We start from the raw sequence: 15,118 nt of genomic DNA, 5'->3' as shown, positions 1-15,118 counted from the left end.
CTCCATGCTTCCAGGAAATTTGTACATATCACCATTTTAACAATTATATTTTATTTAGGTAATACTTATAAAGCTAGAACCATGGTGGTCAGACTGAGTAATGGTGATTAAAAAAGCGAAATTGAGCAGACGAAAGGTAATTTCAGAACAACCCAAATTTTTATTTACATCTCTTAACCATTGCAAAAACAGATAATTAGGCTAAAGCAAAACTCCTGCAACTCTTTCTTTCTCACCAATCTCTTTTTTCTCACATACTGCAAGGTACAGTGCAGATCGCTGCTCTACATAGTCCTTCAGGTTCCCAGGCTGATGGCAGTTCCACTGTCTTGTAGCATCAACATTCAGAACACATAGCTTCCAGATTTCTTCAAAAGAGTAAAAGATACAGAGAGACTAAAAACAAACTATACTGCTCTTTTGTTCCCTTTTTATTGAATTTATTGGGATGGCACTGGTTGACAAAATTATACAGGTTTCAGATGCTCAAGTCTGTAACACATCTGTATCTTTTATTGTATGTTCACCCCCCAAGTTAAGTCTACATATATCACCATTTATTCCCCCTATACCCTCTTACCCAAAAAACATACTATTCTTCTATGCTTCATGTTAGAAACATAAAATCGCTCTCTCTCTTAGTCTATTGGTCAGGACTTGTCATATGTTTATGATCGAATTTCTAGGTAGGCTGAGAAATGCAGTCTTTTTGTATTCCTAGGAAGAAGGAAATGAAATAGGACTTGGTGAACCCTATCATAGATGTTCAAAGACAGTCGCAGTAATTCCTTGAGAAGTATGTTATAGAAACATGTCCACAGCAAGTGATGTTATAATTGACATGATTGCCTCTTCCATTTCCCTATTTTCCATCTGCCTTTTGACACATCCCATATTTGATTTATACCTCTGTTGTTCTAAAAAGAGTCTGACTCATTTGCATCAAGGTAAAATAATCAGAGGGTCAAAGATAGTACAAAAAAAGAAGATGCCTTAATCCTTAATTCTCTTCATCTGGCTGAAGATAAGGAGAAAACTGGATACACTCATAAGCTTTTATTTTTTATTTTTTGTCCTATTCTATTTGCATCTAGCACATTCTTTGAGATTAGTACCAGATATTTTCTTTTTTTTAAAATAAAGGTAACTCACAGTTTTATTTTTTTATTCATTTTAGAGAGGAGAAGGAGAGATAGATAGAAAGAGAGAGAGACAGAGAGAGAGAGAGAGGAGAGACAGAGAAAGAGAAGGGGGGAGGAGCTGGAAGCATCAACTCCCATATGTGCCTTGACCAGGCAAGCCCAGGGTTTCGATCTGGCGACCTCAGCATTTCCAGGTCGATGCTTTATCCACTGCGTCACCACAAGTCAGGCAGTACCAGATATTTTCAAAAATTACTACCCATCCATTGCAAGAAATATTCAAGGGGGTTATTCTACCTGAAACAAAGAACAAAAGTGCAAAACTGCAAGTATGATCACTGCAACAGAGTTCCAAGTCAAGGAAGTTAACCCAGTACCTGGAAAAAATCACCAAGAAGACCACATGCAGAAGACATAGCTACTTATTACTCATGTTACAGGGGAAGCCCGATAGTGGCTGGTTGGGCAGCAAGAACCACACCTAAACAGCTCCCTCCCTTCTTCTTATATACCAGAGGAGAGAGGATAAAGCAATACTGTGAACAGAAGAAAACACAACATTCTGGGTTATATATGGGAAAATCAGACCTTTCATTTAGTGTACTCCATGGGAACTTCTTGGGACCAGGCTCTGTTTCTCCTTCTTTATGGCTGCTAGCCAGACAGCTATCTAGCATCTCGGGAGGGGTAGGGCCATGCCTAGCATCAGCCCCACAATCAACAACAAAGTTACAGCATAAACAGGGATAATTTGTGACAACAAAAATAAAAGGGGAGGTGTAAAGGTCAGAATTTGTAAAGGAGGATAGAGATCAGACACATTCAAAAGAAAAAGGACCACTGTATATGTGAAACTTTATTTTCATAAAACTAGTGGTAAACACACACACACACACACACACACACACAAAACAACTGAGACACATAACTTCAAAAAGAGAAAACAAAGGAAACAGGTATGGAATACCACCAAATGAAAACAACAGACAGAAACACAAAGAAAAAGAACCAATGCAGGCACAGAGCTACCAGAAAATAAGATAAAATGGCTATAGGAAATCCTCATACATCAATAATTACCCTAAATGTAAATAGACTGAGTTCATCAATAAAAAGACAGAGATTAGCAAATTGGATCAAAAAACATAACCCAACTAATGCTGCCTTCAGGAGACATATCTAAGCTCCAAAGACAATGATAAATTCAAAGTAAAAGAGTAGAAATATACACCCATCAAATAGCCTCCACAGAAAAGCAGTCATAGTCATACTTATATCTGACAAAATAGATCTCAAGATAACAAAGGTAACAAGAGATAAAAATGGATGTTTTATAATGATAAAGGGGATACTACATTAAGAAGGCATAACACTTCTCAATATATATGTACCCAATCAGGGAGCACAAAAATGCATAAAGCAACTACTAACAAAACTAAAGAGAGAACTAGAAGAAAACACAATCATAATTGGGAAATAAATATTACATTGACAGCTCTAGACAGATCATCTAAACTTATTATCAATAAATATTGGCCTTAAATGCCGTATTAGACCAAATGGACATAATTGACATTTACAGAGCTTTTCATACCAAAACAGTAGTTTATACATTTTTCTTCAGTGCACAGGGAACAGTCTCAAGGATAGAGCATATGTTGGATCACAAAACCAGTTTCAAAAATTTAAGAAGATTGAAATTGGCCCTGGCCAGTTGGCTCAGCGGTAGAGCATCGGCCCGACATGTGGAAGTCCTGGATTCAATTCCCAGCCAGGGCACACAGGAGAAGCACCCATCTGCTTCTCCAATCTTACTCCTCTCCTTTCTCTTTATCTCTCTCTTCCCCTCCCACAGCCAAGGCTCCATTGGAGCAAAGTTGGGCCAGGCACTGAGGACGGCTCCATGGCCTCCACCTCAGGTGCTAGAATGGCTCCGGCTGCAGTGAAGGAATGCCCTAGATGGGCAGAACATCGCCCTGGTGAGCATGCCAGGTGGATCCTGGTTGGGTGCCTGCAGGAGTCTGTCTGACTGCCTCTTTGCTTCTAACTTCAGAAAAATAAAAAGAAGAAGATTGAAATTATTTCAAGCATTCTTTGACCACAATACTTTGAAATTAGAAATCAACTGCAAAAAGGAAGTTAAGATATCCACAAATATGTAGATATTAAACAACATACTACTAAAAAATGACTGGCTCCAAGAGGAAATAAAAGGTGAGATCAAAAGATATATACAGACAAATGAGAATGACAATATGACATATAAAAACTTCTGGGATGTAGCAAAAGCAGTAATAAGTTTATATTACTACAGGTCTACATCAAGAAACAAGAGAGATTCTAAGTAAACAACCTAACATTGTATCCTAAGGAACTAGAAAAAGAAGAACAAAATCCCAAAGTCAGCAGAAGAAAGGAAATAATAAAAATTAGAGTAGAAGTGAATGAAATAGAGAACAAAAAGACTATACAAAATAATAAAAGCCCTAGCCTGGGAGCTCAGTTAGATAGAATACTGCCCCAACATGCCAAGGTTTTGGGTTTGATTCTGGGTTGGAGTATATACAAAAATCAACCAATGAATGAATAAATAAGTTGAACAACAATGTTCTTCTCTTTTTCCCTCCTTTTCTCTATAAAAAATTAATAAATAAAAAATTTAAAAATTAATACAACAGAAAGCTGGTTCGTTGAAAAGGTTAATCAAGTTGATAAATCCCTGACTACACCCATTTAGGAAAAAAAGACAAAAGACTTGTATAAGCAAAATCAGAAATAAAAGAGGAAAAATTACCACAGAAATCATAGATACACAAAACCATACTAGAATACTATGAAAGACTGTATGTCACTGAATTCAATAACCTAGAAGAAACAAATAACCTAGAAATATGGAACCTTCTTAGACTGAATAAGGAAGGATTGAAAAATCTAAATACACTAATCAACAGTCAGAAAACTGAAACAACCATAAAAAGTTCACCTAAAAAACCAAAAGTCCGCCCTGGCCGGTTGGCTCAGCGGTAGAGCGTCGGCCTAGCGTGCGGAGGACTCGGGTTCGATTCCTGGCCAGGGCATACAGGAGAAGCGCCCATTTGCTTCTCCACCCCTCCGCCACGCCTTCCTCTCTGTCTCTCTCTTCCCCTCCTGCAGCCAAGGCTCCATTGGAGCGAAGATGGCCTGGGCGCTGGGGATGGCTCTGTGGCCTCTGCCTCAGGCGCTAGAGTGGCTCTGGTCGCAACATGGCGACGCCCAGGATGGGCAGAGCATCGCCCCCTGGTGGGCAGAGCGTCGCCCCATGGTGGGCGTGCCGGGTGGATCCCGGTCGGGCGCATGCAGGAGTCTGTCTGACTGTCTCTCCCTGTTTCCAGCTTCAGAAAAATGCAAAAAAAAAAAAAAAAAAAAGTCCAGGACCAGATAACTACATTAGTGAATTCTACCAACCTTTCAAAGAAAATTTAATGTCCATCCTTCTCAAAGTCTTCCAAGAAATTGGAGAAGAGGCAACACTTTTTAAAACATTTTATGAGGCCACGAAAATCCTGATACTAATAGCTGGAGCGGATAACACAAAGAACTACCAACCAATATATATGCTGAATACAGATGCAAAAATCCTAAACAAAATACAAGCAAATTGAATACAAAAATACATTTTTTAAAAAACACACTTGATGATCAAGTGGTGTTCACTCCAGGGGTACAAGGATAATTCAACACACACACAAATTGATCAATGTAATACATTACATTAAGAAAACAAGGGAGAAAAATCATATGATTTTATCAATAGATGCAGAAAAAGCATTTGATAAGATATAACATCCATTTATTATTAAAAAGCTCAATAAAATGGATATAGTAGGAAAGTACTGTACCTCAACATGATAAAGGCCATATATGACAGACCCTCAGCTGATACAATCAATGGTGAGAAACAAAGATTTTTTCTATGAAATCAGGAACAAGACAAGAATGCCCACTCTCACCACTGTTATTTATCCTAGCTCTGGAAGCCCTACCCAGAGCAATCAGGCAAGAGAAATAAAAGGCATCCAATTGGTAATGAAGAAGTTAAAGTGTTACTTTTTGCAGACATGACTCTGTATATAGAAAAGCCTAAAGATCTTATCAAAAAACTTTTAAAGTCAATAAACAAGTACAGTAAATTTGCAATATACAAATTAATGTACAAAAATCCATGGCTTCTCTGTATGCTGACAATGAAATCTCAGAAAAAAAAGAAATGAAAAAAAATTCTTTTTTAGTTGCAGCAAAAATAATAAAACACCTAGGAATAAACTTAACAAAGAATATGAAGAACCTATATACTGAAAACAACAAAGCATTATTTAAGAAATTGAAAAAGACAATGAAATGGAAAAATATTCCATGTTCATGGATCAGAAGAAACAACACAATTAAGATGGCCATATTACCCAAAGCGATATACAAATGTAATGCAATTCCTATCAAAATCCCAATGTCATTTTTTAAATAAATAGAACAAAAAAATCATAAAGGACCACAAAGACCCCAAATAGCCAAAGAAATCCTGAGAAAAAAGAATGAAGCCAGAGGTATCACACTACCTGACTTCAAGTTATATTACAAAGCCACGATAATCAAAACAGCATGGTATTGGCAGAAAAACAGACACACAGACCAATGGAACAGAATTGAGAGCCTAGGAATAAAACCACATATATATGGCCAAAAAAATTTTTGACAAATGAGCTAGAAATACACAATGGAGAAAAGAAAGCATCTTTAATAAATGGTGCTGTGAAAATTGGAAAACTACATGCAAAAGAAAGAAACTAGATTACAGTTTATCTCTACGAACAAAAATTAATTCAAAATGGATCCAAGACCTAAATATGAGATCTGAAACAATAAATTACATGAAAAAAAACATAGGTACTAAACTCATGGGCCTTGTTCTTAGGGAACATTTTATGAATTTAACCCCAACGGCAAGGGAAATAAAGGCAACAATAAAGGAATGGGAGTATATCAAACTAAAAAGTTTGTGCACAGCAAAAGAAACCGACAGCAAAACAAAAAGACAACCAACCTAAGGGGAGATGATATTTGAAAATAACAACATTGACAAGGGGTTAATATTCAAAATATGTAAAGAACTCATACAACTCAACTCCAATCTACCATATTTCCCCATGTATAAGATGCACCTTAAAATTGGGGTCTAAAATTTGTAAAAAAAAAAAAAATGTATTACATAAAGGTATTGAATTCAAGTTTTACTCATTAAATTCATACAACTCCTCATCACTGTCAAAACTCCCATCCATTAGCTTGTCCTCATCTGTGTCTGACAATGAATCACTGTCTTCAAGAATGAGTGCAAAAACAAGCATGAAAAAGCAGGAAATGCAAGTTAAAAAAATCTACAACCACTGTATAAGACGCACCCAGTTTTTAGACCCCAAATTTTTTTGAAAAGGGGTGCGTCTTATACATGGGGGAATACAGTAATTAAAAAGTGGGCAGAAGACCTAAACAGATACTTCTAGCAAAAGACATACAAATAGCCACAGATATATAAAAAGGTACTCAACTTCAGTAGCTATTAGGGAAATGCGAATCAAGCTACAATGAGACACCACCTCACACTTGTTAGAATGGCTTATATCAACAAGACAGGTAATAACAAGTGTTGGAGAGGTTGTGGAGAAAAAGGAACCCTCATTCATTGCTGGTAGGAATGTAGACTGATACACTAAGGACAACAGTATGGTGTTTTTTTTCCTCAAAAAGTAAAATAAAATTAAGTTACCATATGACCCCAGCAATCCCTTAACTGGGGTCAGATTTTTCTAAATCTGAAAAATTCAAAAACATTTATTAGCAAAGATATATGCACCCTTATGTTCATTGTAGCTTTGTTCATGATGGCCAACATATGGAAGCAACAAAAATGTCCTTTGACAAAGTATTGGACAAAGAAGATGTGGTGCTTATATACTGTGAAGTATTACTCAGCCATAAGAAAAGATAGAATACTGTCATTTGCAAAAACATGGATGGACCTTGAGAATATGAAATAAGTCAGAAAAAACTAAGAACCATATGATTTCTCTCACTTGTGGTACAAAAAACTAACTCATAGACACAAACAACAGTATGTTTGTTACCAGAGGGAAGGGGATGGGGAATGGGGATAGGAAAGGGTAAATGGGGCCAAATATATGGTGACAGAAGATGATTTGATTTTGGGTGGTGGGTACACAATGCAATACACAGCTCATGTATCATAGAGATTTGCAATGTAAACCTATATGATCTTATTCACCAATGTCACCCCAGTAATGTAATTTAAAAATTCATTACCCAGTACTTACCATAGTGCTGGCACCATTTTAGTGCTAAGTGGAGTAAATGATTCTAAATTGAAACTGCTTTAACATTTCCCAAGGTGACAGTAGCCTTTAAGATTGTATTTACAATTACTAACACCTTGAGTTGAAGGCCACAAAACTCAGCAGAAAGGATTATGTTGACATCTGAATATTTATAATGAAAATTCTCAAAGTAGCTTTTATGAAGCTTTTGCTTATTTAGAACTACCTGTTTATACCCTGTATAAATTATTCTTAATTTGCTAAAAGTTTCTTTGGATTGCATATACAGAGAGAGGGAATCTTGGTGGGATTTTACTGTTTAAATTTGAAAAACATAAAAATCGGGTTGTGTATTTGGGGGCTAGTATAGACCTCTGTAAGTTGAGGATGATTTAAGCAACAAATAAATTGCATAAATGAATTATACAGTGGTTATTAAACTTGAGCCTGCATCAGAATTCCCTGGAGGGCTGTTAAAACAGAATGCTGGGCTCCACCCCCAGAGTTTTCATTCAGTAGGTTTAGAATGGGGCCTGAAAATTAGAATTTCTAGCAGGATCCCTGGCGTTGCTGATGCTGCTGGTCTGGGGACCACACTGGGAGAACCACTGGCCCTAGGGTTTTATTAAAGGCTTCACAGTTTAGAAATGGAAATTTTGCAAAGCAGCCTACGATTTTAAAAAATCAATTGTTATTGTGTTCAGGTAAATGTCATACAGAGATGATTTCTCACATGCATTACCTATGGGAGTCAGTGTCAGGGCTCATCCCCTTTATCAGACCCATCAGTCAAGAACAAGGGACTGCACAGATGGAGGTCTACCCCCTTTAATTTCCACTGTAGAATATAGTATAGAACAGTGGTCCCCAACTGTTTTTGGGCCACAGACTGGTTTAATGTCAGAAAATATTTTCACGGACCGGCCTTTAGAGTGGGACAGATAAATGTATCACGTGACTGAGACAAGTATCAAGAGTGAGTCTTAGATGGATGTAACAGAGGGAATCTGGTCATTTTAAAAAAATAAAACATCATTCAGACTTAAATATAAATAAAATGGAAATAATATAAGTTATTTATTCTTTCACTGCGGACGGGTACCAAATGGCCCACGGACTGTACCGGTCGTGGCCTGGGGGTTGGGGACCACTGGTATAGAAGAAAGGAACCACTTTAGGCAGAGATTGGGAAGCAAGAGGATTTATCTTGTTCTCTTTTGGGTGAACTTATTCCTTTGTTTCTTCATTTTGTTTGACTGTTGGTTTCTGGGTATTAGACAAAATAGACACCTCTCCCAGTCTTGAAGTAGTGGCCTCAAGTAGGGGATGAAACTTAGCAGTAAGCCATGCTACACTTCTTTGTTGGGTCTCATTTTTTTTATTAATTTAATGGGGTGACATTGATAAATCAGGGTACATATGTTCAGAGAAAACAGCTCTAGGTTATTTTGCCATTTGCTTATGCTGCATTCCCATCACCCAAAGTCCAATTGTCTTTCGTCACCTTCTAACTGGTTTTCTTTGTGCCCCTCCCATCCCCCACTCCCCTCCCTCTCCTCCCCCCACCCCGTAACCCCCCCACTCTTGTCCATGTCTCTGAGTCTCATTTTTATGTCCGTGTCTCATTTTTTTTAATTGCCCAAATAGTATATCTTTTTCTAATTTTTTTTCATTTTATTTTTTTTTGTGTGTGTATGTGTGACAAAGACAGAGACAGAGACAGACAGACAAGAAGGGAGAGAGATGAGAAGCATCAATTCTTCATTGTGGCACCTTAGTTGTTCATTGATTGCTTTCTCATATGTGCCTTGACCAGGGGGCTACAGCAGACCGAGTGACCCCTTGCTCAAGCCAGCGACCTTGGACTCAAACTGGTGAGCCTTGCTCAAATCAGATGAGCCCGCACTCAAGCTAGTGACCTCAGGGTTTCGAACCTGGGTCCTCTGCATCCCAGTCCAGTGCTCTATCCACTGCGCCACCACTTGGTCAGGCTCATTTTAATTGTATTTATTTATTATTTTATTTAGAAATTACATTTAATGGGGTGATTTTGATCAATAAGAGTACATAGATTTTAGGTCAACATTTCTATGGCATTTGAACAGTTGATTGTGTTGTGTGTCCATCACCCAAAGTCTTGTTATTTTCCATCACCATATATTTTCCCCTTTTAACTCACTCCCCATCAACTCCCTCCCCATGGTAATCACTTCACTTTTATCTGTGTTTATGAGTCTCAGTTTTATATCCCACCTATGTGTGAAATTATATAGTTCTTAACTCTCTTTTAATTTACTCATTTCACTTACTATAATGTTCTCAAGGTCCATTCATTATGTCACAAACAGCAATATGTAATCTTTTCTTATACCTTAATAGTATTCCATGGTATATATGTACCACATTCGCATTATTCAGTCCTCAATCAAAGGACACTTATGTTGTTTCCATGCCTTGATCACTGTGAATAGAGCTGCAATGAACATGGGGGTGCATGTGTCTCTGTGTACCAATGTTTTCGAGTATTTTTTTTTTCTGAAGCTGGAAACGGGGAGAGACAGTCAGACAGACTCTCACATGTGCCTGACCGGGATCCACCCAGCACGCCCACCAGGGGGCAACGCTCTGCCCACCAGGGGGCGATGCTCTGCCCCTCCGGGGCGTTGCTCTGTTGCGACCAGAGCCACTCCAGCGCCTGGGGCAGAGGCCAAGGAGCCATCCCCAGCGCCCGGGCCATCTTTGCTCCAATGGAGCCTCGGCTGCGGGAGGGGAAGAGAGAGACAGAGAGGAAGGAGAGGGGGAGGGGTGGAGAAGCAGATGGGCGCTTCTCCTGTGTGCCCTGGCCAGGAATCGAACCCGGGACTTCTGCACACCAGGCCGACACTCTACTACTGAGCCAACCGGCCAGGGCTTGTTTTCGAGTATTTTGATTAGATACCCAGTAAAGGGATTGCTGGGTCATATGGTAGTTCTAGTCTCAAATTTTTGAGGAACCACCATAATTTCTTCCATAATGGCTGTACCAGTTTACATTCCCAACAGAAGTGAATGAGGGTTCCTTTTTCTCCATAGCCTCTCCAACACTTGTTAATCATCTTGTTGATAATAGCCAATCTAACAGGTCTGAGGTGGTATCTCATTATAGGTTTGATTTGCATTTCAGTAATAGGTAGTGAAGATGAGCATCTTTTCCTATATCTCTTGGCCATTTGTATGTCTTTTTCGGAGAAGTATCTGTTCAGGCTCTCTGCCCATTTTTTAATTGTATTGTTTGCTTTTTTGTCATGAGCTTTGTGAGTTCTTTATATATTTTGGATATTAATCCCTTATCATAGATGTTGTTTGTAAATATCATCTCCTATTTGATTGGGTGCTTTTTTGTTTTGTTGTCAGTTTCTTTTGCTGTGTAGAAGCTTTTTAGTTTAATATAGTCCCATTCATTTATTTTTGCCTTTACTTCCCTTGCTTTTGGTGTCAAATTTATAAAATATTCTCTACAGCCAAGTTCCATAAGGAAAGGCTGTGGAGTAGAAGTCTCAGTCCCATTGGTTGAAACAGAATTCTAGCAACTGTTTTATTTATATGGACTGGCTCAGATGGCAGGCAGTTCAGTACCTGAGGTACAGTTTGCATAAGTGGTCCCTGTGTAGAAATGGCTGCTAGGCTCTGGGTTTTTGTTGTTGTTGTTGTTTTGGGTTTTATTTTTTTGTTTTAATTTGAGCACCATTAGCCACTGGAAGCCCTTATGAGTATTTTTTTTCTCAAGGTCCACAAGAGGGAGAGCGTGATGGAGAGCATGAGGGAGAGAGAGACACACACACAGGATTGGGGAGAGGAGAGAGGGTCATTTGAGAGAAAACAGGCAAAGATTTTATTGGGGGATATATGGAGAGGTAGCTCAAGCAAACAGATACACAGAGACTGAGACAGAGATGAGAGACCAAGATGGACAGAGATATAGAGAGACACAGAGATAGAGATAGACACAGAGAGATGGAGATATAGAAAGACACCCACAGCAATAGAAATCATAGGAGAGAAACAGATTCTTAGAGAAACAGATTAAGAGAAAAAACAGACCAAGAGACTGAGAGAGGGAGATGGAGAGACAGAGATAAAGAGATAGAGCAATTGTGAGACAAGGAGAGATAGATATGGAAATGGAGACAAAAAGAGGGGCAGATAGAGAGAGACAGAGACTGAGACTGAGATTGAGACTGAGACAGAGAGAATTATACTGCCCACTGGCTTTAGCAGGCCTCAGGGGTCTCACAATGAAGGCACCCAACAGCTGTAGTGTAAAGATGGCAGACACTGGCAAAAAGAAAATAAGTAAAAGAACCATAAAGGAAAAGAAAAGAGAAAGTGCTTTCTGGGTTTAGCAAGGCAGAGGGAAAGCAGAAAATGATGACTACCAGTCTCTGTTGCTGGATAGTAAATGTCAGGCTCCTGCCTCTCAGTCTGATGCTTTAAAGTGATCAAGTGAGCCTCTCTCACTAAGTGAGAGGTGCTTGTTAAGTGGTTGTTTTCTGCACTGTATTGGGGCCAGTGAGTCTGCATGCAAGCCCTTGAAGAGCCATTTTTGTTTTTAATAGTCCTGCAGGTTTCATTGGCTCAAACCCCACTGGTTTTCAAAGCTAAATGTTTAGAAGCCTCATCTCTCAGGTGGCAGGTCTCAAAAGCTGGGGTGCCTGATATGGGGTACAAACCCTTCACGCCTCAGTGAAAAACTCTCAGTTTTTAGTTTTCTCAAATTGTGGGTCATCATGCTGGAGTGAGGTTTATGGAAAGACTGAGGCTCAGCCTTTCCTGTCTGCTTAGATGTGGTTTCCTTCTTAATTACCCAATATGAAGAGTCCCTCTGCTAGTTTCTAGTTTTTTTCCAAGAGGAAAAAAAGTTGTAGATTCAGTGTGTCTGTGGGATAAGGCAAGTTCAATATCTTCTTATGTCACCTTCTTGAACCAGAACCTCTCATAGTATTTTTCGAGTCTGCAGAGTTCTCTGATTGTCCAAGAAGAACTCATTCCAATCTGATGTTAGTTAGATATATGTGTAACTATGATGTAAATCTGGCACCAGCCCCCATCTTTTGCAGGGTCTTATCATCCATCCCTGAGATTTGTGATCTCTTGATCATGGTGGGTTCTTTTCTGTGTTTGTTGCTATCCTGTTGATCTAACCACTCATCTCTTTCCCTGGTGGTTTTCTCTCTTTGTATTCTATGTCAATCAAGGCACAAGGCTTACATGATGAATGGGCATGGTAGCAGATGGTGGAAACATGGTGGATTTCCACCCATTCTCATAAGCACTATAACATCATATGGTTCAATTCATTACTGGTCACCCTTTCCCATAGGCTGCAGATACTGCTATATTGCTTTTCCCTTTTAACCCTCTGGATCAGCTTACTTCTCAATTCTTCTATTTCCTCTCCCTTCCCCAGCTAGGATTTTACCTTCTCTCCCACCACCAAAACAAAACAAAACAAAAAAACCAAACAAACAAAAAAAAACCCAAAAACAAACAAAAAACAAACAAAAAAAACCCCTTCTCATACTTCTCTTCTTAAAGGTACAGAGCAGTTTAGCTTTCTACTCTCACCTGACTTTATGGTCTACATTCACAAGTACATTCTGTCTCACACACAATCTCAAGATAGCTAAACTAAAAATTAAAACCTGCAGAAGAGATTGAGCAGGCTCATTATTTACTGGCTTCAACTTATCTATTTGTTTGCTTTCTTCATCTAAACATGTTTATATTGATATAAAAATCATATTTTTTACAGTTTTAATTCTAGTGATGTAGAGTACAAAAATAGATTTTTGAAACCACTTCAAAAGTCTTTGGAGTTATTTGAGGTACAAATTATAATTAACCAATTCAATACACATAGGGTGTACATCAAGTTCATTCCCCTCTAACTGTGTAATCCTGTGCTAGCTACAGAATGGACCAGAGCTACAAAGTCTAGAAACTTATTTCAATCAGCTCTATGTAGTCCAGACTTTTTCAACTTTGGCACTATTGCCAGTTGATGCTGAATAATTCATTTTTGTTTGGGGGAGGGGAAATCTTCTGCATTGGAGGATGTTAAGCAGCATTTCTGGCCTTTACCTTACTGTGACAACCAACTATGTGTTCAAACGTGGTCAAAAGTCCCCTGTGGGGCAAGATCAACCCTGTTGATAACCACTGGCCTAATTCTAGTGCATATGTGGTTGTGTAAATCTAATCTGCAGAGTTAGACTGATTCAAAATTTAATGCAAAATATCTGTTAGTATTATACGACTTGTAGCAACTATAGGCACATAGCACCATTGCAGGCCTAATAATTTCCTGACCATTATAATCTAAATCAGTGCTACTCTACCTTTCATGTGCATTCTAGTCATCCAGGGATCTTGCTAATAATGCCAATTCTAATTCAATAGGTTTGGGGTAAAGTGTGGGATTCTCCATTTCTAACAAGATTCCATGTGATGATGATGCTGGTCCAAGGAACGCCATTTTGAATAGCAAGGATCTAAAGATCAATTCAGTTCTTTGTGGTATTAAGCTTTTTTCTGCACACTGTATGACTACTGGGTTCTGGATGGTCAATCCGAATCCTTGAGAGTCAGGTTTGACATATTCTTCTCTTTTTCTGCCCTAGATTGTTGTTGCGAATCCCACTGTATTCCTTCAGCATGGTGCTAATAGATAAGCATGGCATGGACAAAGAGCGTTATGTCTCTCTGGTGACACCTGTGGCCCTCTTCAACCTGATTGACACTTTTCCCTTGAGAAAAGAGGAGATGATCCTGCAAGCTGAAATGGGCCAAACCTGTAACACCTGATGTGATGTTTTTCTCTCTGCAGTCCCTCTTCTTTTCTACATAGTGCTATACACACAGAAAGGCCTTAAAAATACCCTTGATGTACAGATTTTTATTTGTAATTTTTAAAGTCTATTTTATTATGACCTTTCTTTGCACTTAAAAATTAGCACAATGCTCTTTGTACTTTGAAGTGTTCTAAAAAGTGATATGACTGTATTTTCTATTTCTAATGCTTTATTCCATGATGGCTGGTTAATTTTGTAGAGAAATTAGAAACCACAGTCATACACGTATTTCCAATATGTTATTCAATATGACAGGTAACTTTTATTCAGTATTTTTATATAAAACTTTTGCTAATAAAACATTTTGGAGCAAATTCATTAAAACTCATTTTGATTTTTAATCATCAGACATACTTAGTGTGGTCAATGGTTTTACCACTGATTCTTAGTGGCGTTTTAAAAATGGATAAAAATGACAGCAGCACCAGATGCAGCAGTGACCTCTCTAGCAGAGAAGGGGGAAAGTGAAAGGGGTGAGTGAAAATCAGCCAGGCTACTTTGGTTGCAGCTAGATGGTCCTATTGCTTTTCAGCAATGCCCCAGATTTCTGAAGAGAGACCTCCCTGACTGAGGGGGAGGGAAAGGAAGAAAGCAGACAAAGAGAGCAGAAGGAATGCCTTTCCTGTTGTCTGCAGCATGGTTCCAGAAAGAGATCTGCCCATAGACCTATGGGAACCACTGTCCCACTCAAAGATCCCCCTGACAAACTATGGGTAAACCC

General features: G+C 38.7%; 1 protein-coding gene across 2 annotated transcripts in view; it reads left to right on the top strand.

Annotated features, from left to right (window-relative positions):
* SRPX (sushi repeat containing protein X-linked) overlaps positions 1 to 14,699 on the top strand; it is a 91,621-nt gene extending 76,922 nt beyond the window's left edge. For both annotated transcript variants that reach the window (XM_066356402.1, XM_066356401.1), the window contains one exon: positions 14,167 to 14,699. In XM_066356402.1, coding sequence (XP_066212499.1) covers positions 14,167 to 14,350 — 184 coding nt within the window. In that variant the 3' untranslated portion in view covers positions 14,351 to 14,699. The remainder of the gene's footprint in view (positions 1 to 14,166) is intronic.
* The last annotated feature ends 419 nt before the right edge of the window (positions 14,700 to 15,118 follow it).

Source organism: Saccopteryx leptura, chromosome X (assembly GCF_036850995.1).
Source record: "Saccopteryx leptura isolate mSacLep1 chromosome X, mSacLep1_pri_phased_curated, whole genome shotgun sequence".
Taxonomy (NCBI): Eukaryota; Metazoa; Chordata; class Mammalia; order Chiroptera; family Emballonuridae; genus Saccopteryx; species Saccopteryx leptura.
Note: the sequence above shows the minus strand (reverse complement) of the source record. Positions and strands in the feature narration are given on the sequence as shown.